This window comes from Carettochelys insculpta, chromosome 1 (genome assembly GCF_033958435.1).
Source record: "Carettochelys insculpta isolate YL-2023 chromosome 1, ASM3395843v1, whole genome shotgun sequence".
NCBI lineage: Eukaryota > Metazoa > Chordata > Testudines > Carettochelyidae > Carettochelys > Carettochelys insculpta.
Window position 1 is genome coordinate 118408123 of NC_134137.1, and position 26958 is coordinate 118435080.

Below are 26958 nucleotides of genomic sequence, written 5' to 3' on the forward strand. Positions count from 1 at the left end.
TTATTTTTATTATATTTCGTTTCATCTTGCTTAATTCAGACCAGTTCTCCAATTTGTCATAATTGTTGTGAATTTTAATCCTGTCCCTCTGAGTGCCTGCAGCCTCTCCCAGCGTGGTGTCATCTGTATATTTTATAAGCACAGTTTCCACTCTGTTACCCAAGTCATTAATGCAAGTATTGAATTTTACCTGACTTGACGTCTTGCAGGGTCAGTCCTAATAGGTATGTCCTCAGGATGAATAAAAATCAATAATTAAAAAAAGCAATGAAATACTAAATTTCTCATTTAAAAATCATTATAATTAAATGTGATCACAAACATGCTACGTATATGTTTACAGTGTCATAAAAATGAATTAATAACTCTAGTCTGTGCAGCCTAACTACCAGCTCTTGCTTCTTGAAAGTTCTGGGATTTCAATTTCTGTTTTTCAGAAAACTAAAAAGTAATTTGCAAAGAAAGACGTAAGCTGGATAGAACTGCTTGTGTTTATGTGGTGGTGGATCTTGGCCAAGTACACCAGAAGAGTGTGTTAAGACATTGTCTTAAAGGCAGAGAGACAGTGTTTAGGAAAGGCAGCATAGAAAGGAATTGTAGAATGGAGTAGAAAGAAAAAGGGGAGAAATTATTCAGCGCACACACACAGCTTCCTATATTTCCCCACACTTTTACCACAGAAACGTTGTCATGGCTTCTGGTTGTAAGAGCAAACCTATCAAAATACATTGAAGGAATTGTTGCCTGGGTAAAAAAGGAAAATGTGACAAGTGTAAGCACTGCAAGAAGATGATGCAGGGCTTAGTTGCAAGAATGAGACATCATAAACTGCTCAATGAGAAAACGTCAGGTGGATGGAGATGTGGATATGGCTGAGCGGATTGATTGGTTAGTAACTTAAATCATTCCCTTTTTAATGGGTCATTCTTGAAGACTCTCACTATGCCTTTTAGTGTGATTTGACAAGTAAATTCCTAAGCTGTTTGCTGTGTTGGATGTTGCAAGAAAAAAAGTTTAGCTTAGCTGATATGTATGTGTTTTTAATTAGTTAACTAGGTTTAGAATCTGTCACTCAAGTATATAAAACAAAAGGCTGCAGCAGGAGAAGTCTAGAGTTACCGCTTGCCAATGGGTGTCATTTTCTTATTTAATATTACATAATACATGCCCCTTGTTTTGGAACATCATGGCCACAGACCATAATGGTGATGTCATAAATCCATTCCCTATTTTACTTCAGCAAACTCAGCTTTTCCAAGGGAATGCCATTCTGTACTTTTTTTCTTAAAAAACAGACGTGCCAGCGAGTTCAGTGTGGCTTATTCCAAAATTAAGTGCACTCAAAGCACAATCTTAGCTTTTTTTTGGTAACTTGATTTAAATCAATTTTTGGTGATTTACACAATGATTTAAAACATGACTTAAATCAATCCACTCTGTATGTCCGTCCTGTTTGATGGTGAATCACTGATACCTGAATATACTCATTCAACCAATTTATACTCACTTTATAGTAATTTCATCTGGATTGCATTTCTTTAGTTTGCCCATAAGAAAGCATAAGACCATAAGAATGGCCATAGAAGGTCAGATCAAAAGTATCCTGTCTTCTGACAGTGGCCAATGCCAGGTGCCCCCTATAGAGAATGAACAGAACAGGTAATCGTCAAGTAATCTATTCCCTGTCACTCATTCCCAATTTCTGGCAAACAGAAGCTATGGACTCAATCCTTGCCCATTCTGGCTAGTGGGACTATGTCAAAAGCTGTACTAAAATTAAGGTTTAGTGTATCTATGGCTTTTCCTCTCTCCTGGCTTATAACTCAGTCATATACAAAATTATGCTGGTTTGGCATGATTTGTTCTTGACCTTGGATTCCTGTTCTCCTCCTCGTGCTTACATACTTACCGTTTTTAATAATGCATTCTAATATTTGGGCTGATTGGCCTATAATCTCACAGCTCCTTTTTATTCCACTTTGCAAAGCTAGGTGCTGTTTTTCCTTTTCTAGTCTTCTGGAATCTGACTAACTTCTCTGAGTTCTCAACAATACAAGCTAGTAGTTCTGAGGTTGCTACAGCTAGTTCTTGAACTACCCCATGATGCATTATATCAGGCTTTATTTCAATACATCTAACATATCTAGATATTCTTAAACCTGTTCTCCCCTGTTGTGACTTATGTTCTTTCTCCCTTTATTATTGCATTGAGCATCTGAACACCATTAATCCTTTTTAGTGAAGACTGAAGCAAAACAAGCATTAAAAAATTCGGCCTTCTTGCTGTTATCAGTTATTAGCTCTCCACTGTTAAATAGGACCTATGCTTTCCTTCATCTCTCTGACTGCATCTACGCTACAAGCTAAAATGGACTTTATTAAAATATATTTTTTAACACTGGGTTTTATAAATTTGAATATGAGCATCCTCACCTTCCCACATGCTACTCTCAAATTCAACTTATTGCTGCCACACAAGTTGTCAAACATGACTGTTGCAGCAGTGGTATAGTGGGAACCTGTCCCACAGTTCCTTGAGCCCTGTAGCATTCTGGCTATTTTTCACTGGTGCAGCATGGGAAACAAATGTCCCACAGGTGAACATTTTCTCTCAAAGGCCAATCCACGTGGGTGTTACGTGGAAAATGCAAATGGCTCATTAAAACAGTTGCAGTTCCTTTGGTTGCTGCAAACCTTACTTGGCTAACTATGGTAATTGTAGAGCTAATATGTTGACTTCAATGGCTTTTGGATTTGGATTTAAACCTCCTGGCAAAGAAGATCCTCAGAACAAGAATTTTCCTTCAAAGGCCAGTACATACGGGCATTACATGGGAATGCAAATGGCTCATTAAAACAGTGACGGTTCCTTTTCTGTCAGAGGCCAGCCACTTTAGTGACAGTTTTCCCTTCCCTTGAGGTAGTATTTTCAGTCTTTTTCACAAGAAGGTCTTCCTGGTCCAGATCAGTGATCTGGAATGGATTAACCCATAACTCTCTTACAAGAAATTCAGCCTGAGTTAAAGCACGTTGAAATGAATAGGACTATGGTTCCTTTGGTCGCTCCAAGCCTTACTTGGCTCACTGGGATAACTGTAGAGCTAATACATTGACTTTAATGACCTTTACATCAAGCCCATACAGAATGTCTGCCCTTTCAACTTTCGATGGTACTTCCTATCTGCTGAGGGAGACTTCCCCCACCGGTTGGCTGCAAGGCCCCCGAATAGAAGCCAGCTCCTGCGTATCTTATCTGCCGAGGGAAACTTCCCTCCGGTCAGCTGCAAAGCCCCCAAATAGCTGCCAGCCGCCAAGTATCTTATTTGCTGAGGGAGACTTTCCCTGAGTGGCTCCAGGACCCTCACTATGTGCAAACTGTTCAGCACATACTTTTATAGTCTCGGGGTCAAGCCACGTGATGCTTCTGGGCATGGGGAAGTTTCAGACTGTGCGGCACCTCTGGGGGAGGGAAGGGATGGGATGTGGTGGGGCAGGACAAAAGGTAAACATCTGAAAAGAAGTTTCTTGGCTTCTCATACAAGCACGACCTCCAGCCACAGCCTAGCTGTCACGTGGTGCAGGAGGGTAGGGCAGGAAAACAAAAAAAGACAGCTAGCAGAGGCAGACACAGAATCACAGACCCCACAGCCGTGCTAGTACCAAAGAAAGAAAGAGAAGTTTTTCAGCCTCTTATACAAGCATGACCCAACAGCCAGGGGCTTCCAAGTGCCAAATTGAAATGGTCGTCTTGTTGCCTAATTCCTGCGCACCTGAGAGCAGTGGAGACGGAAGTGGCCAGAGTGGAGAAATGGGGGACACATATGGGACATTTCTGGAGGCTAATGAATTCAATTTAAAGATACGGCCCTTCCACACTAGCCTTCATTCGGAATCTTAGATTTGACTTGAATGCTATACCCATTAGGTTCTGACATCATTATGCTATCGATATTATATCCATTTTAGTGCTCCATCAGTCGAACTAATGGTATTTATAGTGAAGATAGGCACTAGGTACAATTGAGCTAACTGCCTTAAATTCAATTTTATCTCATAGAGTAGACTCAGCCTAGCTCTCTCTTCTAATGTATTTTAAAAAACTTCATCTTGTATGTCCCGTTCTTCATGTCACTCATTTTATGTCTGTTTTTCCATATTTTTTTGTTTCTACGTGGTTGTGGTGTTCTTGAGTACTGCTCCTTAGCCGTTTGTCCATGTTTCCCTGATGTCATTGCAAAGGATTATAAGAGAGATCTGAGGGACAAAGCTGCCACTTGGATCAAATCCTCTGGCTAAGCCTAAGTGTGCATCTAGGCAGCTGTGTGGTGTGATGGCAAAGAATGTCATCACCTCCAGCCTCTCCTAATATTGGGGATGCTCTCTGTACAGCCAGGCCTTGGGCATAATGCACAGCAGCCCACAAAGGGCTGGAATTTAACAGCTGTTGTCCAGCCCCACAGCCCTAGCTGAGTCTTGGTGCAGCATGGCCTGCCTTGATGCCAGGTCTGCCAATGGGGAGAGGCAGTTGCCCCTGGGCCCCTTTGAAATACAACAGCAGCACTGCTCTGGCTGCAATGTGGCTGTTTGTGGGGGCGGGGGGCAGTGCCACAGTCCAGGCAGTGCTGAGGTTTGACTGCCCTTGGCCCCACCCCTTCTGCTCTTGGCCCCGCCCCTTCCAGTTTGCATAGCTGGACCCCCCGCACGCGCACACCTTGCCAACTGCCCATGGTGGCTGTCAGCGCTGCTGCCTGGCACACACCCCTCTTCCTTGGGAAACTTTCTCCTGGATGGCAGAGTGGCATAAGAGCCACTGAAGAATCGCCCTCCTCTGACTGGTATGGCTAACCTCAATAGCAGATTCCTCATGTGAAGTAAGAAGCTACAGAGCAGCTGCTCTGCTTGCGAGAGTCCCAGCCCAGATCCTTAAAATTCAGCATGCCAGCATTAAAGTCAAGTTTAAGGAAAATATATTTACAAGTTTAAAGCCTGGCTGAACAGATCTTCAAAATAGAGGCAAGTCTCAATTTTCAGGAGGAGTGTTTTGATCCTACTACAGTACATCTCAAACAATCTGTCATTTCACTATCTAGTATTAATAATAGCTAAAGTGCTTGTCTGAGGGCTGCATATAAAGCAAGTCCATTTTAATATAAAATGAAAGGGAAAATGAAAGGAGCATAATATCCAGATGAAGAAAGCCTTTTATAGTGTAATTGGCAGTTGCCAAAAGAGCGTGCTCGTTCAGATCTGTTACATAAGTCATGTGAATGAAGTCAGGAGGAAATGCTCTGCCATATATCCCATCTGATTCCACAAGTGCAGCTTTACATTTGAAATTCTTGCACTAGCATTAAATAAGAGGAGTGGTGGAAGGAGGAGTAGGAGTGTTTGTTTTGTGCCTGCATATGCTGCTGAGAGAGGCAACTCTCAGAACAAGAAGTCCTGTGGTACCTTATAGACTAACAGATATTTTGGAGCATAAGCTTTAATGGGCAAAGACCCACTTTGTCAGACGAAGATACAGACTAACTCGGCTACCCCTCTGATAACTCTCAGAACAGCTTATTAAGTGATTCGGTCTTGTGCTGCAACTTGTCGGGACAATCATTCTAATCTTACAGACATATGTTGTCTCTGCACAGACAGCATAACTTAGGAACAGATACTTAATGCAGTTGCATTTTCCTGGGATGTTAGAGGTGTGTGGTGGTGGTTTTTTGTTTTTTTTTTTATTTATTCTTTGGAAAATCATACTTTTTTTTTGTGCTGATTGAGAAATTGTATTCTCCTATGGGGCATTTGGCGTACATAGATAATAAGTGTAATTATCTAATATTCCAGAAGATCAGCTGGTAAATCATTTTATTTCTGTACTAACTTATACATCTTTTAAAATTTTATTTGAAGATTCTTAAAGTATAGTAAAACTAAAACTTTTTGGGGGTTTTGCTTTTATCCATTTCAATGAAGTGTAAGCAAAAATAACTTACTGCTCTTGTCTAAATATATGAAACGTTCTAGACTACTGCAAATATCTTTTTTTAAAACCACAGCCTGCCTGTGATGATGTATTCACTGTTGAAAATATGTTTTGGTCAAGTTTAATATTAATGGCTGAACTCCTAATTCCAGTGAAGTTAATGAGAGTTTTCCCATTGACTTCAGTGATGCTAGAGTATTATCTTTTGTGGATATATACACCATTTTGACTGTGCATTGGTGCATAAGACTTAAACACATCTCTGTATGTATCTCAGGAAGGTATTGTTTCCACCCGATTTCACTTCATGGTCTTGGAGCAGCTTGCTTGACCTCTAGTGTTGAACAATGAAACTGCATCCTATTGACAAAGCCTTTTATATTTCAGAAAAACCTGTTTCCCCCAAATCAGGAACACTGAAGAGTCCTCCCAAAGGTTTTGATACATCTGCAATTAGCAAAAGCTATTACAATGTGGTAAGTGATTCCTTTCCTTATTCTGAATTTAAATATAATAGTACCTCAATAATTAGTTCACTTTATAATCTGTACAAAAAGTGCTACCTCTTAGCCAAAATTAAAAGTACAGGGTTTATAGTGAATTCTCATATTGTCAAGTCCTTCATTATTTTTACAAACTATACTATATTACATTTATGAATATGCTATAAAATGTGAGCATTAAGTTGAACAAAACAGTGTCAGAGTAAGTGAACAGAGTTCATTTTTTGAATTGAATTTTATGCTTTACTTGTTGATTAGCCCCCTCGGGATCCGGTGATCCTGAACAAGGGTTTTTGCCAAACAAAAGATAAATAAAAAATGGTTCTGCTCTGTACACTTCGTAAGCTGAAGGACTCGTACTTGTGTACTAGCTCTAATTGCAACATGGTTATCAACTTATTTAATAATTTCTCAAAGTGCATAAGGGTATGTGATTTTTAAATACAAAACTTTTTAAAAAAAAAAACAAGAACAACAGTATTGCTTTGGAATTTTAAAACATTATTCACTTTTCCCTCCTCTCTTCCTTGATTTGAAAAGGTTAATGTCCACATTTTTAGCTGTAAAGTGATTTTTCTCGATGCATGAAAATGTTCACAATCCAGTTTATGGTTTGAAGCAATCATTAAGGAGTTGGCTCCATTTCTGTTTGGTTTTTTTTTTCTTCTCTCTGTTATCTCCAGTTATTTTATTTCATTTGGTTTGGGTCTAGATAACTACGTGATGTGAAAATGAAAGAAGGAAAAAATATAACTCACTTTCATAATATATTTACTCTTATGATCCACAGATGGGCCGCTTAAGAAAGGATTGGCTTTGTTCAAAATATGGGAGGGAGTGGGAAGGTTCTTTATTTTAACTATCTTATATTTTTGATTCATACATTCATATTTTGACCAAATTGAATTCCAAGATTCTTATTTTCAGCATAGAAATGTTTACATCCAAATAGGGCCAGAGATGTTTTTCATAAAACACTGTTCTTCAGTAATATATTAGACACAATATAATGGGTTTATCAACTTGGCAGTGTTTACTTAGAATACATTTTACATCTATTGTCCGAGGATTACTCCTTCTAAAGTCATTAGAACTTAAACACTGCCCGATAAAGGTGCAGCCTGTACCTTTTTTTTTTTTTTTTTTCCTTTATAACTAGTAGTAAATTGTACATTAGTCTTGGGAAAGATTAAAGGGAAAAGAAATTCAGTTTTCTAGACTTTGACTAAATCTAACCCTTCCTTTGAGCTAAGGATGCAAACTTCATCCTTCTTTTCGGAAGAGCTCTTGGTTTGCATGACACACATTTTGGTTTCTAGGGCACTTCTGTGGGTTTTTTTTTTTCCCTTTTATTTTCCCCACTCTGCGTATTGCTCTGTGTATTTTGTTCTGAATTAGTACGAGGTTTCCAAATGAAACTGTAAATCAAAATTTGACCTTGTTGAAGCTTTCTTAAAGTTTTATCCTGGGAATTAAACATCACTCATGAATAATAAATAATATTTAATTTGTCAGTCTGTATTGGGGTGAACTTCCCCCCCTTCGCGGACAGCTGAAGTAAATGGACTCTTCATGGGCTTACTACATGGGAGCAAATGGGAATCTTTGCTTAACCTATGGGACAGAGTGTGACAGTGCCAGTAGTCCCAAAGCCGCTATTCTAACCCTCTGGTCTTGAACAAGGTTATCCCAGAATCTTAACTCTTGTATTGGTCATCGTAGCTACAAGGCTATATGTTCACAGGCCTCGTTATCCTAATTTTAATGCTCATCCAAATTCCTCCCTGGCAAACTGCAGTAAAAGCTCAGCTACCCGGCACTCGGATAACCTGCACGTTGAGTTGACTGGCGCTCCCTGCTGGACTGCCAGCAACCTGGCCAGGGCTGGCTGGTAACTGCCCAGCTAGGGGGAGGGGCACAGAGCGAGTCTGACTGCCTGCAGCCTGGCCAGGGGGCAGAGCGAGGCTGCTGCCAGTCCCTGTTCCAATATCCAGCACATTTTACTATCTGGCATCCCTGGTTCCCTGGGACGCTACATAATAAAGCTTTTATTGTACATGGAGTTGATATACAATAGCAGCGTCTGCGTGCTTGCTTTACAGCCGCTTTTCTGCTGCATGGCAGAACGTTATTGTTAGGATGTGGCTCTGGACTTAGCATCACGGATACATTTTACTCTAGAGGAACATACATCTTGTGATACATACAAAATGCACTTAAATATCCTTGTCTTGTTTCTTGATTTTTGGACTGTGATATATCAAAATTTCCTTTGGGTGCTCTGTGCTCATACAACTCCCATCAGCATTAGCTTGCATTGTGGGCATTAGAGATCGAGACACTTTAACTAAAGTTGTTCTGTTCTCAGTAGAAATATTTTTTATTTTTAAATCTCATAATGGATTTTATATATAACACAATTACATTATGATGCACTTAAATATATGGGTCTGTATGCAAACACAGTGTGCACGAGAAGGCCAATAACAGAACACCCCTTGCCATTACCTATAGCCCCCAGCTCAAACCCCTGCAGTGCTTCATTGGCAACCTACAACCCATTTGGAGCATGGTGCTACACTCCAAGAGGCTCTGACTGAGAGGCCTGTTCTCCCCTACAGACAACCCCCTAGTCTCAGGAGAATTCTCCCTAGTAACCAGAGGCCATACCACAGCAATACTAATCCTGGAACTTCTCCTTGCAACAAATCCCATTGCCAGCTTTGTCCACATATTTATTCTGGAGACACCATCACTGGACCTAACCATGTTAATTACTGGATTAGAGGCTCATACTCCTGTACCTCAACCAGTGTTATATATGCCAGCAATGCCCTTCTGCTACGTGTCTCTCGTGTTATAAATACTGCTTCCCCATCTTTGATATTCGTAGTGATCTCAGGCAGGACACTTACAATTCGAAATTCTCTCCCCTCCTTTCCCATCTTCACCGCCCCCACAACCCTTCTGTCCTCTATCTGATTTGTCGGTTTTTATTTCTGTGATCTCTGTTACAAAACCATCAGGCTATTTCCAGTACAGCTCTAGCTCAAGCTCTGAAGAAGTGAGCCTGCCCCATGAAAGCTCATCACCTGATAAATTATTTTGTAGGCTTTAAAGTGCTAGATGACTGCTGGTTTGTTTGTTAGCTACAGGCTAACATGGCTACCTCTCTGTTACTATTCAATGTGCATGACTTAAACTTGTCAGCTATGCAAATTCAGTGGTGATCAGTGTGGCCTAAACACGTTGTGACTGTTTCAGTTTAGCCTCTCTGTTGCTTTTCTCAAAATTTAAAATTCTGTGTGTTTATTTGGATGTAAACTCAGTTTTTAGCTCTCCCATTGATTGATGTCTTTTGTAAAGCACTTTGAGATGACAGGGAGACATATACAACCATGGTGTTATTTTATTGTTTCAATTTACTGCATTATGTGTAGCACAGATTTAGACACACCATTAGAAATCTCCTAAACTTCAGAAGGTGGTTATGTGCTGCTGATTTTGGAGGCGGTTCGTTAGAATACCGAAGCAGTTAATCAAATGATGATTTGACAGCTACTGCAACCCCATTGCTTGTTTTGTCATTTGCACCCATGTAGCGCCCATGGGAGGGAAAGGGGGCAGTTGCTCCAGGGTCTGGTGATACAAAAGAGCCCGGAGCTTCCAGCCTCTGCAGCACTGGGCTCTTAAATTGCTGCCGGCGTACTGCACAGCACACTGGGCAGCAGTGAGAGTCCGAAGGGGGCCACAGTCTGGGCCCGGCAAACGGCTGGCTGTCCCAGCCCCACCTCTTCCACCTGGGGTCCCACCCTTTCTGGGGGCATGAAGCAGCCTCCTCTCCTCCCCTCCCCTCCCCTCCCCTCCCCCACCTAGGGGCCCATTGAGGCTGTCAGCCCTGCTTGACTACACATGTTGCTTTGACAGTATCCAGTTTGCTTTGTTGTATTTTAGAAATAAAGGTTGGTTGGTGAATAATAAATGTGCTTGAAAAACATACAGTGGTGTCTAGGAAGGGCTAGTCTTTGTGGAAGGCTGCAGAGGAGAAAAACGTGTGACTTTAAGGGCAAGGTAATGGTCAGATTGGATTTTTAAAATCATCTTCCCACATTAACTGTAACTTTCTGCTTTTTTATGGTCCATCGCACTTTCACAGTCACAGCACTTCCTGTTTCCTATGTCAGATATTTCATGATGCCTCTGTGTTTCTAACAAATTTGAGCCAGTCTTGAGAAGCTAAAAATGGGGCAATTTGAGATGGAGTGGTTGGCACTTCTACACTGAAGGGTGCCAGCTGAATTAAAAACAAAATAAATGGTGTCAGCTGCACCATCATTCAGGGCCATCTATCTCAGTCAGCAGCAGCTAGGTTTGAAACAGGTAAGCTTAGAAGGGTGGTAGTCATGGGGGTTTGGTAATGTGGGTCTTGTATTGATTCGTGGATGGACTCTTCAAGAGACAACTAACAGAGGGGTGTGATAGACACCTATAAAATTATGACTGGCATGGGCAAAGTAAATAAGGAAGTCTTATTTAGTCCTTCTCATAACACAAGAACTGGGGGTCACCAAATGAAATTAATAGGCAGCAAGTTTAAAACAAACAAGAGCAATTATTTTTTCACAGAATGCAGTCAACCTGTGGAAATTCTGGCAGAGACTGTTGAGAAGACCAGGACAATATCAGGGCTCAAAAAGAGCTAGATGCATTTTTGGAGGATAGGTTCATCAATGGCTGTTAGCCAGGATGGTCAGGGAATGTGTCCCTAGCCTCTTCTTGTCAGAAGCTGGTAATGGGTGATAGAGGAGGAATGGCTTGCATATTGCATGCTCTGTTCATTCCCTCTGGGGCACCTGGCATTGACTGGCCAATGTTGGAATACCAGATACTGGGTTATGTGGACCTTTGGCTATTCTTATGTTTGGGCCTCACAATAAACTTACAGATCCTGAGGGCTTTTGTACGGAAAAGTTGGTGCTGTTCAGCCCTCCTGAAGAGAGGAAGGAGTCAAACTGTAGTTCAGAGCAAACTCAGCATATGGTGGGTGAAATTTGCCAATTCCCCTTCCAGGACGGGGCCAAGCAGTGGAAAATCTCATCTGATGACCGGGGTCTATTTCCACAAATAATCCACCCACTTCTCCTTGATTTGTGTTATTTTAGCAATTTATAGAGTACCATCTGCACTCAATAAACTGTTTTCATGCATTCTGATCTCAAAGTGAGTTTTATTTAGTACATATGACACTGTGATGGAGTATGCAGGATGAGATGTGTGCTTGGCAGGGGAAAAAGTAAATAATAAATTGCAGAGAGTGATTTTGGTGCAAAGCCCTTCCATGTTAGCATATAAAGGTATTAAAGAGCTGCATAATCTGAACCAGATGTAGACTGAACAGTGAAATAAAGTGAAAGAAAGATAAGTAACTTGTGACTGCACAGTGGGCACATGATCACATGGAATCACTCTAGGACAGGCTTTTAAAGACCTAGATTAGTTGTACTTTCACCTTTTTGCTAAGTTGACCCTTATAGAACCATAAAGCTTAGTGAGTCATGATTTATTCCTCCATTATGTAAGACTATAAGATAATTGTTTGCTATATGCAGATATCACAAAGTCAAATAGAGCAAGATTTCTAGTGACTATTTTAGGGGATGGAGGAGGAGTTAAAAAATAGATCACTTTTTTATTTTTTTTCCTATAGCCTTTAAAAAGAAAGTCCTTCCATAAGGCCAAACTTTCTAAGCTGCATCAGCTGTCATTTGCATGGGCAAAATAGTTCATTACACATTCCCCAAGTACTTTTTGTTAGCTCGTAGATGTGAAATTTGTGCATGTGCAACATCTGCATGCCCAGCTTAGGAGCCCATGTTTGAGGACGTCTTGTTGAGTTCCAGTGATGCAAGCAAATCACACAATGGTTCCTATTAGTTATAGCAAGGTGATGCTTTATATGCGTGATGTGTTAGTTGTGTGACAAAATGGGAACATGCCACATGTCCCCCATTTTGTAATGAAACCTGACTTTTTGTTTTCATGTGATTTGAGAGTTGCTCAGTTTTATGTAGGTCATTTTAAATCCATTTTGGGTGGTAGTTTTTTCCCTTGGGGAGGTTATTGGGTTTGTGTGACAGAACTGTTAACCGTGTTTGATTTTTCCATGCCTTGTGACTAAAGGAAAGCTTGCACTGGATGAGCTCAGCTTTCTATGCCATTCATTCGTGTTATGTATTGTAAAAGCTTCCCTTTCAATGAAAACGACCCGTTCCTTGGGTACCGAGACTTATCTGAGCAAATGTTGTGATGGAGCTTTGAGAACAAGGTCTTTGAGGTCTCATGGGGTCTTGCAGCAGCCAGGACATGCAGAAAGCAGGAAAGGCAAGAAAGGTGATTATAGAGAATACAGGCATGATGATGAGAGTAGGAACTTGAGAATGTTCTGGAGAGGCACTGTAATACCCTGTATTTGTAATGCTGAGCTCTTCATAGAATTTTGTATCTTCCAAGTGCTGTACTGACATCTAATCCTCACAGCTTCCTTATGAGGGAGGTGAGTAATACTGAAAGTTACTGGGGGTAGGGGGATGCAGAAAAATGGCATTCGGAGTTCTGCGTGCAAAGTTTAAAAGTGCTTCTCAAAGTAGAAAAAAATGCTATGTGCAGTGATAGTCATTGCTATTTATGTAAACAGGAAAGTCAACTAAAGAAGTAATTTAATATATTTAAAATTACGTTTAATAATGTGTATATGTCTAATAGCATGGTATCACCATCAGTAAAGTTTTAGAATAATTTAAAACAAGGTTGGTGAATCCAGTAACTCTTTTTTTTTTTGAGTAGTGCTTATTTACTATTCAGTGCCTTGTAATTTCCTTGGGGGTACTGCTGAGTATTATTCTTAAAAATTTTGAAATATTTGCTACTTTTTAAAATGTCTCCCTGCCCCGCCCCCCCAAAAAAAGAACAAAAAACCCCAAGTAACCTCTGTACAAGTTAATGTCAGTTAGTCAGATTTTCAGGTAGTTATTACATTGTGAAACACAATGTACATCATATGTATTTGCCACGTCATAGAGACTGCAATGTTATGGAAGCTTAGTCTTTGGCAAACCTATTTCCAGTATAGCACTATCTCCAGATCTGAAGAAGTGGGTCTGCCCCACGAAAGCTCATCACCTACTAAGTTTTTATTTTGTTAGTCTTTAAAGTGCTAAATGACTGCTGGTGCTAAATGGCTACTTCTCTGTTACTCTTCTTTCACTTTGGTATTGAAGCATGATATACGATTGAGTACTTCAACGCATCATGTTTTTGCTATTGGTTCATCTTCATTCCTTCTCAGCTTTGGAAAGTTTTGTGTATGTACATATTTGTTTTATGGAAAAGTTGTGTTCGAAAAACTAATTTTGGATTTAGCCTTGAGTACATAGGTCTATGTCTATGGCTATATGGCTATATGTGTTATGTATTTTATTTTAGCAGTCCTTTTATTGTATTTTTGTCTGAAACTTTGTGATTCTGTGGTGTTTTATCCTTGTTTAGTTCCTTTCCAAATATGTTAAAACTAAATAAGTTTATTCCAAATTACAGTTTGTGCACTGTTGTACTGTATGTTGTAGCTACCCAATTAAATAGCTAATGCTTTTTCGGTGTCGTTCTTCTGTCATGGTGTCTTAAAGAATGGAGACATTTTAATCTTTGGGTCAGGATTTAGAGTTTCAACAAGAGAATGAACTCGAAAGTGGTCTCTTTTCCTTCAGATGAATAGAACCATTCAAGGGATAAAGCAGAATTCAGTGACACCAATGAAAGAAACAGTGAATTCTTCGTTTTAAATAGTTCAGATGTCATTTGTTTCATCAGGTTTGCATTTAGGCATGAATGGCCTTTTTGTGCTTTTAAAATAGAGTGTAGACTAAAACAGTGAATAATGCATTTAGTGAAGTCTTACTATAAATGATGAAATTAAACGTTAATATAGAAAAATAGAACACAAAAGAGAGATGGTACTGTCGCATCTTACGTGCAATGAATTAAGTCACAGAACTGCCCAGAACAGGGGGACAACAGGCTTGTTTGGGCCCCTGGGCAAGGTGGGGATAGGGGCCAGCTTCGAGTTCCTGGGAGGGACATAGAGGGAGGGGGTGGAGTTGGGGCACCAAACCTTCAGTGCTACCTGGACAATGCTGTACAGGGTCCTGCCCTCTCCCCAAACCCACAGACCTTCCTGGAGTGCACAGCATGAGGCTCTGGCAGCGATTTAAAGGGTCTAGGGCTCCGGCTGCTGCTGCTGCCAGAATAGTAGCAGCAGGAATGATTGGGAGCTATGGGCCCTTTTGAATCACCAGGCCCCCAAGCAGTTGGCTCCTTTGCTCGCCCCCACCCCCCCCACCTGTCCGCTGGCACACAGTGCAAGGACAGATCTAACTGTGAATCTCTTCAGGCAGAAAAGCATTAAAATGGCCTGTTTCTTTGCATATGTAATAGTCTAACAATTAATTTTAGAGCAGTATACTTAACTCAGGCAGGAAAGACGGTTCTGTTGCTGAATGACCACTGAATTAAAACGAGTTCTTGTCTTGTCTGCTACATGTCTGAGATTTTGGACACAAAGGAACCTGCTGAAGGGGCTATAAAACTGGTTGCTCAAAAAAAGAGGGACTGTTGTTATAAATCGGCTTAAGGAAACAACCCCATGCTCTGGTGGTTCTTAAGCCTCTCAGAAGCTGCTGGGATTGAACGATGGGGTGGATTTCTTAATTAAACTTCCCTGTTCTGTCCACTCATGCACTGGCCACAGCCTGAAGACAGGATACTGGTGTAGATGGATCGTTGGTTTCACCCAGTGTGGCCGTTCCTTTGTTACAGGGGTCTCCTTTATACGTCATGGTTAGGGACTGTGAAATCATGATGTAAAACAAAACGACAAATAAAGGGGAATTTCCCTCCATAAAAATACATACAAATACAGGGGGATGGGGACCTGCAGTGCTCCAGGTGAGCTGCCACTATGCAGGGTGCCCTGGGGTTGCCCCTCCCCAGGCTCACTGGGCAGCGTGTTGGGCTTGCCGGGTGGCGGCAGGGGGGGACCAGTGGCTCCTGGTGCAGCGAGGTACTCAGCAGGCTCTGCAAGCCGTGGGGAACCGGGAAGGAGGCGACAGCTCCCAGCACTCCGGGGAGCCCTGAGGAAGTGGCAGGGATGGGTTGGCCGTGGCACTTCTCCCTTGGCTTCCCCGAGCCTCAGCAGCAGGGACAGGGTAGCTGTGGCGCTTCCCCCCATCCCACTTCCCTGAGACCTGAGGAAGCAGCAGGGATGGGGCTACCGCCCATGTTCCCCCAGCTTCCCCGAGCCCTGGTGAACCTGCGGGCTCCTTGCTCTCCAGCCAGCAGCTGCGGAGGCCATACAGGTTGAGCTGCTGGATGAAGCTGGTGAAGTTGGAGGTCCTGAAAAGCTCATCAGCTTAGCCTCAAAGAGCACACTGGGCAGAAGAAGTATATGTGATGACGTAAGAGCGGGAAATTTTTATGTCTTTGCCCTTAACGTGTCCATGACGTAAGTGCAAAACGATGTATATTGGGGTGACATATAAAGGGGACATACTTGCAAACTATTCTAAAGTACTGCTGTTGATTTACATGTGGTAATGTGATGTAAACAAATAACGTGCCATATTCTTTCTTTTTTATGTCTGAAACTGCTAAGTTTTCTGCAATAGCTTACTGCTGTCACATTCATGTTCAAGTTAACAAGCTGTAATGTATTTTTAAACAGAATTATCTTGAAATAATCAGGTTACTAGGTAAAGTGGGAATTTGTCTATTTAAAGTTAGTGTAATTTTTTACGCGGCCCTCCTAGACACAAAATTGCACTTCCAGGTAAGCTCCGTAACAAATTTGGTAATCAGGACTTAGGAGATGTCATAGGTTTTAAACATTAAGATTGAGGAAATCATCCAAGTAGAAAAACAGGTGGGAACAGTGGATTCAAAAAGACTAGTGCTGAGTTTTGGTACTTCTTGTAATTTGCTGATAACCTCTCAATCATTTTATAGTTTATAGAAGCAATAATAGTCTCCTACTTTTGAAAAAGCTCAGTGTGTAGGTATTTATATTCTGCAGGAAACATGAGGAAGAGTGAAATCTTCTTTTGGGCTTACTCCTTTATGTGGTTCATAAACCTCTGTTGAAAAGCCTTCTTTAAAACAGTACCTGATAAAGATTAATCGCTGAACTATGTAATATTTAACAAGTCATTGTCAGTATCTGAATCTAATTCATCTGATTATTAACCCTTTATGTAAGTGTTATGGTCTTAGCTATAATATTTACAGTAATTGTTAAAAAGAGTATTTCAAATGTTTTAATCTTTTGCAGTGTCTGGGGAAAAATATAGTACTCACTATTTGTCATTCATTGTAGGTGCTACAAAATATTTTAGAAACAGAAAATGAATATGCTAAGGAGCTACAGACAATGCTGTCAAACTATCTTCGACCATTGCAAGCTAGTGAAAAGTATGTGAGCTTTGCTTGTTTCAGTTTTAAATGAACTCTGGCTTAGATTTTTGTTTTTAGTATTATCAGGACTCCTATTTTGCAACTTTTAGTGTTAAGTAGCCACTTGGCATTGACTTTTATGCTTTGATTGTAAGATCAAAGGTTCAAGATCTGTAGGGTGGTTTTTTTTTTTTTTTTTTGTCCAGCACTAGCACAGTAGGGTCCTGCTTCATGGCTAAGGCTCCCAAGTGCTATGGTAACACAAATAAATAATGGTAAATACATATTTTTGTTGTCAAATCTGACTTTTGATTAAAGCAGAAATTAAAAATGAAATTACCTGTAGGCTTTTTTTTATTTTGTAGTTGCTTACTAAGCTTTTATTTTTCTTGGCACCAGATTAAGCTCTGCAAATACTTCATATTTAATGGGAAACCTGGAAGAAATCAGTTCTTACCAGCAAATGCTTGTACAGTCATTAGAAGAATGCACCAAGTAAGTATGATACAAACAGTTTATGTAATTATAATTGATAAATTTTGCATATTTTGGGGGACATGATTGTTTCAGGAAAATGAAACTTCTGTATGTTGCTGTCATTTCAGTGGTTGGCGCAGTCTCTCACAGGAATCTAGGTTTGAGGAACCCACCCAGTTCATAGCTATTGGTTCTTGAGCAAAGAATATGCTGTGGCAGCAACAACAGGCTGGGAATGGGGATGTTGTGTTATGTTATGATGAGGCAAAGCTGAACAGATGGTACTGCTGCTGGAGAAAGGAGTGTTTTATTGTGAGAGAAGGGACCTCTGGGAATAGTCCTTCTCTGCCACTGGGGAGAGCAAGAGAGAGATTGTTGGGAGTGGCGAGAATGTGGAAGGTGAGGAAGATAGCTAGGAAATCATGTAAAAAAAGAGTGTGTGAGAATCAGGAGATGGACTATGTGCAGAAGAGATTGTGTTCATAGGTTTAAACCTTGGATTCTGAGTGTCATTTGTTTCACGCACTCAAGGTTAAAATTAGAAGGATCATCAGTCCTGGGGCTTTTAGCGCAATGTACTATTGAGATGTGTCATGGGCTATCCAAGTCTCCTCCAACAGGATTAGGCTGAAATGACAGCACAGTGTTTACTGAAAAAGCAGTCCAGTAGCACTTTAAAGACTAACAAAATAATTTATTAGGTGGTGAGCTTTCGTGGGACAGACCCACTTCTTCAGAAAGCTCACCTCCTAATAAATTATGTTTATTAGGTGGTCCCTCCACTTTTGGCTGAGAGGACAAGTATCTCAGCCTGTCAAGCAGGCATAGTCCTTGGGTTAGCTCTGTTTATAAAACCTTGAGAGAAACTATACCCTACCTTCTTAAATGCCTCTTTGCTATGTCATTTCAAATGGCTACTCAGTTTTGGAGGTCCCTGAAATGAAATGTTGTACATATACATATTGTAATTCTTCATGCATTTTGATGGTTTAAGATGTCATGTATAAGTTAATAAGTGAGCATAACACCAGTCTCTCTTACAGAAGGAAAAGACCTTTGCTGTTTAATAATGCAAGTTTGTGTATCTCTGACGCATAGATTAGTGAGGTGATTTTCAGCTTTTAAACTTACATTAAGATAATTATTTTAGACTTTTCTACCGGATTTAAACTGTAGCGGATCACCTTCCTATAATATCCTTTATTTCCTGTTCTTGTGACCTAAAACAATGTTACTGCGTGATATGCTGAGAACATAACGGATGCTGGTAGGTGGGCAGAGGAAACAGCACCCCAGGACTACAGAAAATAGCAAATGTTTTATGTTACATTGTCTGCATGAACACACTAGCAGTGCCAACTTTATTTTCAATTTAATGTTCATTGTAGTACACTGACTTGAGTTGCTGATTTCCTGGTGTTTCAATCCAATCCATCATAACTCCTGTCGTGTAGAAGAATGCTTGCCATAATGTCTTGGCTTTTGTCAAGTTGCCAGGTGGTGTGGCTGGCAAACTTGCTTTATAAACTTGGTCACTTCTAGTCTCTAAATAGGTTTATTGTTTTGTTTTGTTTTGTTTTGTTTTTTGTCAGAGACTTTCAGGTTTCATCTTTCAGGCACGCACAAATGACCAAATGCAAACACTCTGCCGGAAATTTTAAGGCATGTTGCTATATAACTTGTTTAATCCTGCCGTTGGTGTCAAATAGAACATTATAGGACATGTACATTTTAGCCACTCAATAAAGTTGTGCTTTATTGTGGGGTTTGGAGCATAGCAAAATCACATGTATTTTGGAATCTGATCTTTCTGGGATAATTTTTGTTTGTTTTGAACCATTCCGGAAATGTTTCTTGTGCTCTGTAGAAGGTTTCTGCTCCTTAAACTTGCCTCGGGACATTGGTATTGCATCACAGAGTCATGCCTCACAGACATTTCTTGACTGGTTGCCTGGAGACTTGGTGTCATTAGACAAATTTAGAGCTACTGATCTCTTCAGTAGGTACATGACTATAAATGTGCAGTATTTGAAGGTATTGGAAGTAACCTAGACCTCAGGTTTTTCATAGTGCTAGGTGTCAGTTAAGTTGAACTATTCTGTCTTTACAGATTTGCCCAGCCTGTCATTTCAGTTTCACTGATTCATGCCTAAGGGAAGTGGGAATATGATTATTTGGTAGAGTTGAGTCCTCAAATTGTCTGTGAAATACCACTTTCTCTCTCTCTCTCTCTCTCTCTCTCTCTCTCTGTGTGTGTGTGTGTGTGTGTGTGTGTGTGTGTGTGTGTGTGAGAGAGAGAGAGAGAGAGAGAGAGCACAGAAGAGTGACTAATAGGGGTGATGATTGAGAGGGATGTTTTTAACTAAAACCTTCTCCATAGCCATAAAAAATATCCTTGAAAAAGTAAACTGTAAACTAATAGAGTTGTGCTTGAATTTTTAGGCTCCTAAGCCAACACCTTAGAGAAGTATGAAATATCCTCTTCCATTCCTCTGAATGAGTTGTTAAAGTCTAAACATAACAACATAAACACCAATGACCAGTTAAGATCTTTGTTCCACTCTCCCAAACAACCTAACTTGGTGGCCAAAACTTCCAGCTTTCCCCAGACATCTTACATGGGACAATTCTAAGTATTATTGTAGAAAAATCTGTGATGTTTTGAAAACCGAAAAGATTGGGACAACATAACATAAACAACAAGAGTCTGCCCTACTGATTCATGTTTATTGTTGTTTAACTCGTTTTTTAAAATGTAGCTTTTTGATAGTGTCTGAAGTTGCTACATTTCTAAGATCTTCCCTAGAGCATTGTGTTATCCAGTGCACTTGCATTCAAATTTAGGTCAGGTGTTCTGAAAAATATATGGAGCCTTTGAGATAGTATCATACACCACTATATACACTAATATTATTTTCTGTGCTAGATACCTGTTCAGTCTTGAATATAGCTTATGGTACTGAGCGTTCAGACTCATGGATAGATTGCAGTTGAGTTGCTAGTTACCTTACTTTTGATCACTGTTTTCAATGTCAGGCATTAGTACTCTGTTCTAAACCTAAGTAATATAATTGATGATAGTCCTCCTATATATCACAACAAATAATTATAATCCACAGGTACTTGAGCATATAGTTATGTGACAACTTGTATAGTAAACTTGAAAAAAATGCAGGTTGTGTATTACAGACCTATAATTTCATATGCAGAGTAAATAAGCTTTTTTTGTCCTCTTGTGACTTAAAATGTCATGACACTTTGATTCAAAACATGTCAGAAAATAAAGTAGCTAGTGACCTGAGACGTAATATCTATAAAAATTGTTATCTTTACACTGTGTAGAGGTAAAACAAAATAAAAAATAACTCTTAACACTGTCATTTTTATAATGGATATATTTTCAGACCCTTAACTATAATTTTGCTAGCGGAAGAAAATTGTCACTTTCCTAAAGTCATTTGTGTGTATATTGCATAGCTACATACACCTATTGAGCATTTTAAATTCCTGTAATTGCTTTATAATTAGTGTCAAAAATATGAGGATACAGTTGGAATGTCAACTGCAGAATAAGTTATATAAAATAACTGTAATCTTTATTGAATTTGAACATGCAAATTGCTAATGTTGTGATAGATATTAACTATTGTTCTTTAGATAGCTAAAGGAGTTAAAAATACATGATCATTATAATAGTTAACAAATTCAGTGCTCATGCAAAATAACTGATACATGAGCTAGAAAAGTCAAAGTATGTCACGTATGTTAATTAGCTCACATTGGTGGGGATTGTCTACTCTAATATTACAATGGATCTAAAAATGCACAGATGAGAATAATGCAGTAGTCTTTCAATATGGGTAAAAATTTCTGAGGGGAAGGTTCAGGGAGTTTGTCACTGTGTGAGGAAAAATATTGAATATGTGTCACTTAAACAACAAACAATATTGAGAGAGACAGATAAATCCTTTTCAGCAGCAATTCAGGAGATGTGGGTTGGGACAGGTGGTTGTTAATGGCATGTCAGTTGCCGGGGAAAGATTAATGTTATGTGCCTTTGAGGCCTCACTTTAGCTGTGGCTACACACGCATGAAATTTTGAAATTACAGGCCCCCTTTTGAAAGAAGGCAGGAGCGTCTACATGCGTGTATTCTTCTGAAAGGAAATTGGAGGAGCACAGCTCAGAATTCGAAATCTGAACCCCGATCCCCTATTAGGAAAAACACCCCTTTCCAAAATTCTCTTTCGAATGAAGGTATGTGTAGATGCTTCACAGGCTGCTCTTTCGAAAGAGGAGTCCGCCATGTGCCGGCTAGTTGGAGTGCGGAGACGTACTGGCCTGCAGCAGTGGGGCTCTGTGATCTCTGCGTCCAGCCACTCTTAAAGCTGCAGGGATCCAGAAACCCCATTGCAAGAAGCTGAGAGCGTGCTAGCAGCACAGACGCAAGCTGCTCTCAGCACGCCCTCTTACCAACCTCCAACACTGAAAAAAGGGCATGGCCATCACCTGTCCACTCCAGCAGCCCCAGACCAAGGGAAAAAAAGGGCCCCCTCCTGGACAGAGCCTGAACTTCAAGACCTCCTTGGACTCTGGAAGGAGGATGCGGTCCTCTGGGAGATGGGGGTGAAGCGCCGGAACGCCGCAACCTTCACCCACCTGGCCCACAGACTGATGACCCCGGACCACATCTGGACTAAAGTTAAAGAGATATGGCAGGTCTACTCCTGGGTCTGGGATGAGGCCGTGTGCTCGGAGGCAGGTCCCTCCACCTGCCCATACTACCAGGAGTTCCGCTCCATGCTGGGGCTCCTGGACAGCTCCCCGCCACCTGCCATCCTGGACATTACTGTGGAGCACCCCGAGCCAGAGACTCAGGAGGAGACGGAACCAGAGCCAGGGACTGGACACAACCCTGGAGTGATCCACTGATATGGGTGAACTCATCATTGATGTGCCCTTGTGGTCATCCAGCTGGGTGGCCAGGAGCCGGGCGTCACCAGAGTTCGTCGAGGGACCATCTGGTAAGTCCAGGGTGGGGCCGATACAGATGTTAGCAGGCCATGCACAGACCTAGTGGTACAAGCCTGGACACATCCCGGCAAGCCATGGCTCACGGCGTACCCTGATACCCTCTGGTGACAGCCAGCACTCGCCCCAGTGGACAGTGCCATGCACCACACTTGCGGCGAGAGGTAAGAAGGGCTGGACTGCACCCAGGGACAGTCCCACATGGGCAGGGAACCCCTACATACACCCCCCATACCTCATGGACGCTGTGTCGGTGTTGTCCCCTGGAGCATGGCCCTGAGGTCCCTGATCAGGAGCTGAAATGCCATCCTTCTCTCCTTCAGCTGCACCATTTGAGGGGTGGGAGAGTCCTGTGTCCTCTGTGGTTCTGGAGAGCCCCCCGGTGGTGACAGAGAGGGCCCAGGCACCTCCATCAGCTCCACCACGCTGGGCCTGCAGCTGGAGACTGCAGCAGTGTTTGGGGGCGGATACCGCCAGCCTCTCCCAGCCCAAGGTTGGGGGAGTGATGCCTCCATCTGGAGGAAGCCGACCTGGCCTGGGGGAGGGTGGCCTGGGAGTGCCTACTGTTCTGCCTGGAGGGCATTTATGAGACCCTCCAGGAGCATGGGGCCAACGTAGCCCGCCTCTTGGCCCGTGGTGCTGCACCCCTGCTGTATCCCCGACTGAGCCTCCTGCCGAGTCACCTGCTGAAGCTCCCTGCCAATGATCCTACCTGCCAGTAATTCCCACCCCATCCCAGCCCTGCCACAGACCCTGAACCCAGGGAGGGAGGGGATCCTGGGGCCAATGGGGCTCTCACCCTGCAACCTCTGCCCCTGAAAGACCCTCCATGGTTCAGGTCCCTCCCTGTCTCCCTCGTGGTTCAGGTCCCTCCCTACTCCCCACTGTACACAGGTTGCCCCTCCTCCCCATTGTAAATAGGTTGGGTTGACAAGTTTACTAGTTTGAGTCTGAGATTTAAGAGTAAAGGTTTTATTTTCTCAAGATACCCATGTTCTGTGTTCTTGTTGGGGGTGGATGTGTGGGGGTGGGGGTGTGCATTGAGGGGTGGGTGTGTGGGTGGGGTGGTGGTGGTGGTGTGCATTGTGAGGGGTGGGTGTGTGGGCTGATGGTGAAGGGTAGTGCCCAAGAGCAAAGCTCTCTCGGAGGGTCTCTCTGATGCAGACCCCATCCTGGTTGGCCTGGCAACTGGGGGCAGAGACCAGCTGCTCATACTTGGGGATGAACTCGGCCACCCACTCCTGAACAAAGGCATCCCGCTTGCCCTCCACAAGAACATTTGTCATTCCTTCAAACTGTTGAGGAATGCACCCTTTCCCCCAAAAAACTGAGAAGGGCAGACAAGCCTCTCAGTTATTTTCTAATGCAATTGATATATAAGAACTAGGTCAGATCAAAGGTCCATCTAGCTGAGTAGCTCAGTCTTCCCACAGAGGCCAATGTCAGATGCCCCAGAGGGAGCGAACAGAGCAGGTAATCACCAAAGCAATCTCTCTCCTAACGTCCATTTCCAACCTTTGACAAATGGACGCTAGGGACACCATTCCTATCCATCCTGGCTAATAGCCATTGATGGACCTAACCTCCCATGAACTTATCTAGTTCTCTTTTGAACCTCATGAAAGTCCTGGTGTTTAGACCCTTCTCTGGCGAGAAGGTCCGTAGGCCGACTGTGCACTGTGTGATTTTTTTGGAATTCTGTCTGTACCACTTCTGAGCTGTGCATGAATGTATCACAGAATTACTGTCATTAAAGTCCTCTGTCTGTGTTAAGCCATGAATTCCCAATGTAGAGTCATGCTTCTGCCAGGCCTGAGACAAGGATGAGTGATTAGTCCACGAGAATGGGCTGTTCAAAGTAAATTAGGCTAAGACAATGGTTTTTCTCCAGCTGGGGAAAAGTCACTTCTTCCTCTTGTCTGAAGGGTGGGAGATTTGGAAGAAATGTAAAGTTACCATGAAGCGGACTGCAAGAAGCAGAAGTGTAGTGAGAGGTTCATAGGAGGGAGCTTGGGAAGAGAGAGCCATTCTGAACTGGATTAAGATGAGAGAATCAGCAATAGGCATGTGGTGACAAGGGTGGGAAAAAGACCCTGCTTGCCTGCCTGAACCCAGATGGTTGTTAGCGAGGGCTCACTCGGTCTTGTGACCATTATAAATTTTCCTTTGTTTTTATTTTTTGTTTAAATAGGTTTAGGTGCAAGTTGTTAAGGCTGTGGGGAAGAAACTTTAAAAATATTGTCTGAGTGCAGCTTGTACAGCTGCATTTTCCTGAGTTTGTGGAATGCCTGAAAAAACAGCACCATTTGTTTGTGGGTGAGGGGATTAGCGCAGATGTTAATCATGAGACATATAATAACTGCATTGCTTTGATGATGCGTGAAGTAGATAAAATACCCTGTGCAGATCACCACAATTCAGTCTGAGTGTCTGCTTTTTTGGGGACAAGTGTCAGAGAGGTAGCCATGTTAGTCTGTATCTTTGAGAACAGCACAAAGTCCTCTGGCACCTTAAAGACTATAACAGATATTTTGGAGCATAAGCTTTAGTGGGCAAAGACCCACTTTCTCAGATGCATGAGGGGCCGCTCATTCATCTGATGAAGCAGGTCTTTGCCCACGAAAGCTTATGCTCCAAAATATCTGTTAGTCTATAAGGTGCCACAGGACTGCTTGTTGCTTTTTGCGGGGGGTAGAACTAACAACTCCACATGGTTGATCTGAAATGAGGCACAGTTGGATTCATTGTCTGAGAGATCACTGTTAACAAAATTTGGGAAACCCTGGTTGGGCTTCAGTGACAGTAGGGTCTCAACATTCATGAGGATTCTGTGTTGAGAACCTTTGTGAATATGGGGGGGGGAGGGGCTTGGAGCCCCAGGGAAGCAGTGGCCTCAAGTAGCTGCTCGCGAATAAGTGAATTCACGAACATTAAGTTCGCGAATGTGGGGACCTTACAGAATATTTGTAGTGTTCAGTTACCATTAAAGCAATACGCCAAGAAGGGTGTACAGGTCAAACCTCTGTAGTCCGGCACACTCTCGTCTGGCAACATCCTTAATTCAGCATGATTCTAGTTAATGGCCACTTACCATAGGTGTGGCCAACTTCCCTGTGGTCCCATAATGTTTGTTTACAGCCATCCATTGTGGCTGTTGGTGTGCTGCACTTTTATTTAGCTGTAATTCACTCATAAATGTCTTCTAAGAGTCCAGTAAGCAGTGGAAGTGTTGGGTAGTGGTGCTAGGCAATCCTGGCCTCATATGGTTTGGCACCAGTCAGATGCTGAAGGTGCTGGACTGGAAGGGTTCAACCTGTGTGGTGTGTGCATGCATGCATGTGCAAGCAAACGCATGCATGGAAGCACACATTTGTATTTGGAGTATATGTATTTTGTTCCAAACAGGGTTGAATGTTACTTGTAACATCAGGATGGTGACCCACTGTCAGTAACTATTTTAAGAGAGACTTCTTAACTGCTGTTGGCAGAGTTTTAACTTGTACTGTTGATAGGACAAAATTGGTTTTAGTACCATTACAAAAATCATTCGTGAGACTTGGTGAGAATGCTATTGTTCTCCCTCAGGCCCACCAACTGGGGCAGAAGGGGGGCAAAAGAGGGAAACAACCCTGGGGCCTGACAATTCACAGTGGCCCATGGTTCTGGTCAGCTGCTGCTATTGGAGCAGTCTTGGGCCCTTTAATTCACCACTGGCATGCTCTAGGCAGCACTGAAGGGCAGGGAGAGGGAGGAGCTAGCTCCAAGCCCCACCCCTTCTGCCCATGTTCATGCCTCTTCTGTGACCATGGAACAAACCCCTCTACCTTGCTCAGGGCCCTGGCAATTCTGTTGGCGCTCCCTATTCTCCCTATGCCAATTATCATTAGTGCTCTGTCAGTAATGGGGTCGTTTTCCTAATGCTTACCAGATAGCCCGTGTTGTTTTGCAATAATAAAAATTCTGAATTCTCATTGTTTCATTTAACTGATGTCTTTAAAAAGCTGCAGAATACATGGCCAGAGAAAAAGGGTTGCGGAGTATTTATTTTTGATTAAAGAGTTCTATAGTAACTTTATAGTGGTTTTAGTTTAAAAAATTTTACCATAGTGCTGTAAATTTACATAGCATGTTTGATTAAGACTGGTTCTTTGCTCCAAAGAATTTACAAGTTGAGAGAGGCAAGGTGTGAAATGCAAGGAAACCATGTTTCAGGGAAATGCAAGATGAGTGATGAGGAGACTGCTGGAAAAAGTGAGCTTAAGTGTCAAGAGCAAGCACGTCTTGGAAAAGTTTTCAGCATTGTTACCCCATCTACTGTAAAGATTTTGGCCCCAGTTCAGGAGAAATCAGTTACTTTGACAACCATTTCCTAAAGGTCAATATTATAGTCTAAGCACAAATTTAATTGTCTGCCTGTTTTTAACTGAAAGTATAGCGTTTCGTCCCAGAACAACAATGCATGCCAGTC

The 26958-nt window shown here is 42.0% G+C and overlaps 1 protein-coding gene across 4 annotated transcripts in view; it reads left to right on the forward strand.

Moving 5' to 3' along the window:
• ARHGEF7 (Rho guanine nucleotide exchange factor 7) overlaps positions 1 to 26958 on the forward strand; it is a 220352-nt gene that overhangs the window by 118177 nt on the left and 75217 nt on the right. For all 4 annotated transcript variants that reach the window (XR_012645027.1, XM_074990443.1, XM_074990434.1 and 1 more), the window contains exons 6-8: positions 6368 to 6456; positions 16907 to 17001; positions 17383 to 17478. Coding sequence is in view for 3 of the 4 variants with exons in the window: in XM_074990443.1 (XP_074846544.1) it covers positions 6368 to 6456; positions 16907 to 17001; positions 17383 to 17478 (280 nt within the window). In the remaining variant the exon portion in view is untranslated. The remainder of the gene's footprint in view (positions 1 to 6367; positions 6457 to 16906; positions 17002 to 17382; positions 17479 to 26958) is intronic.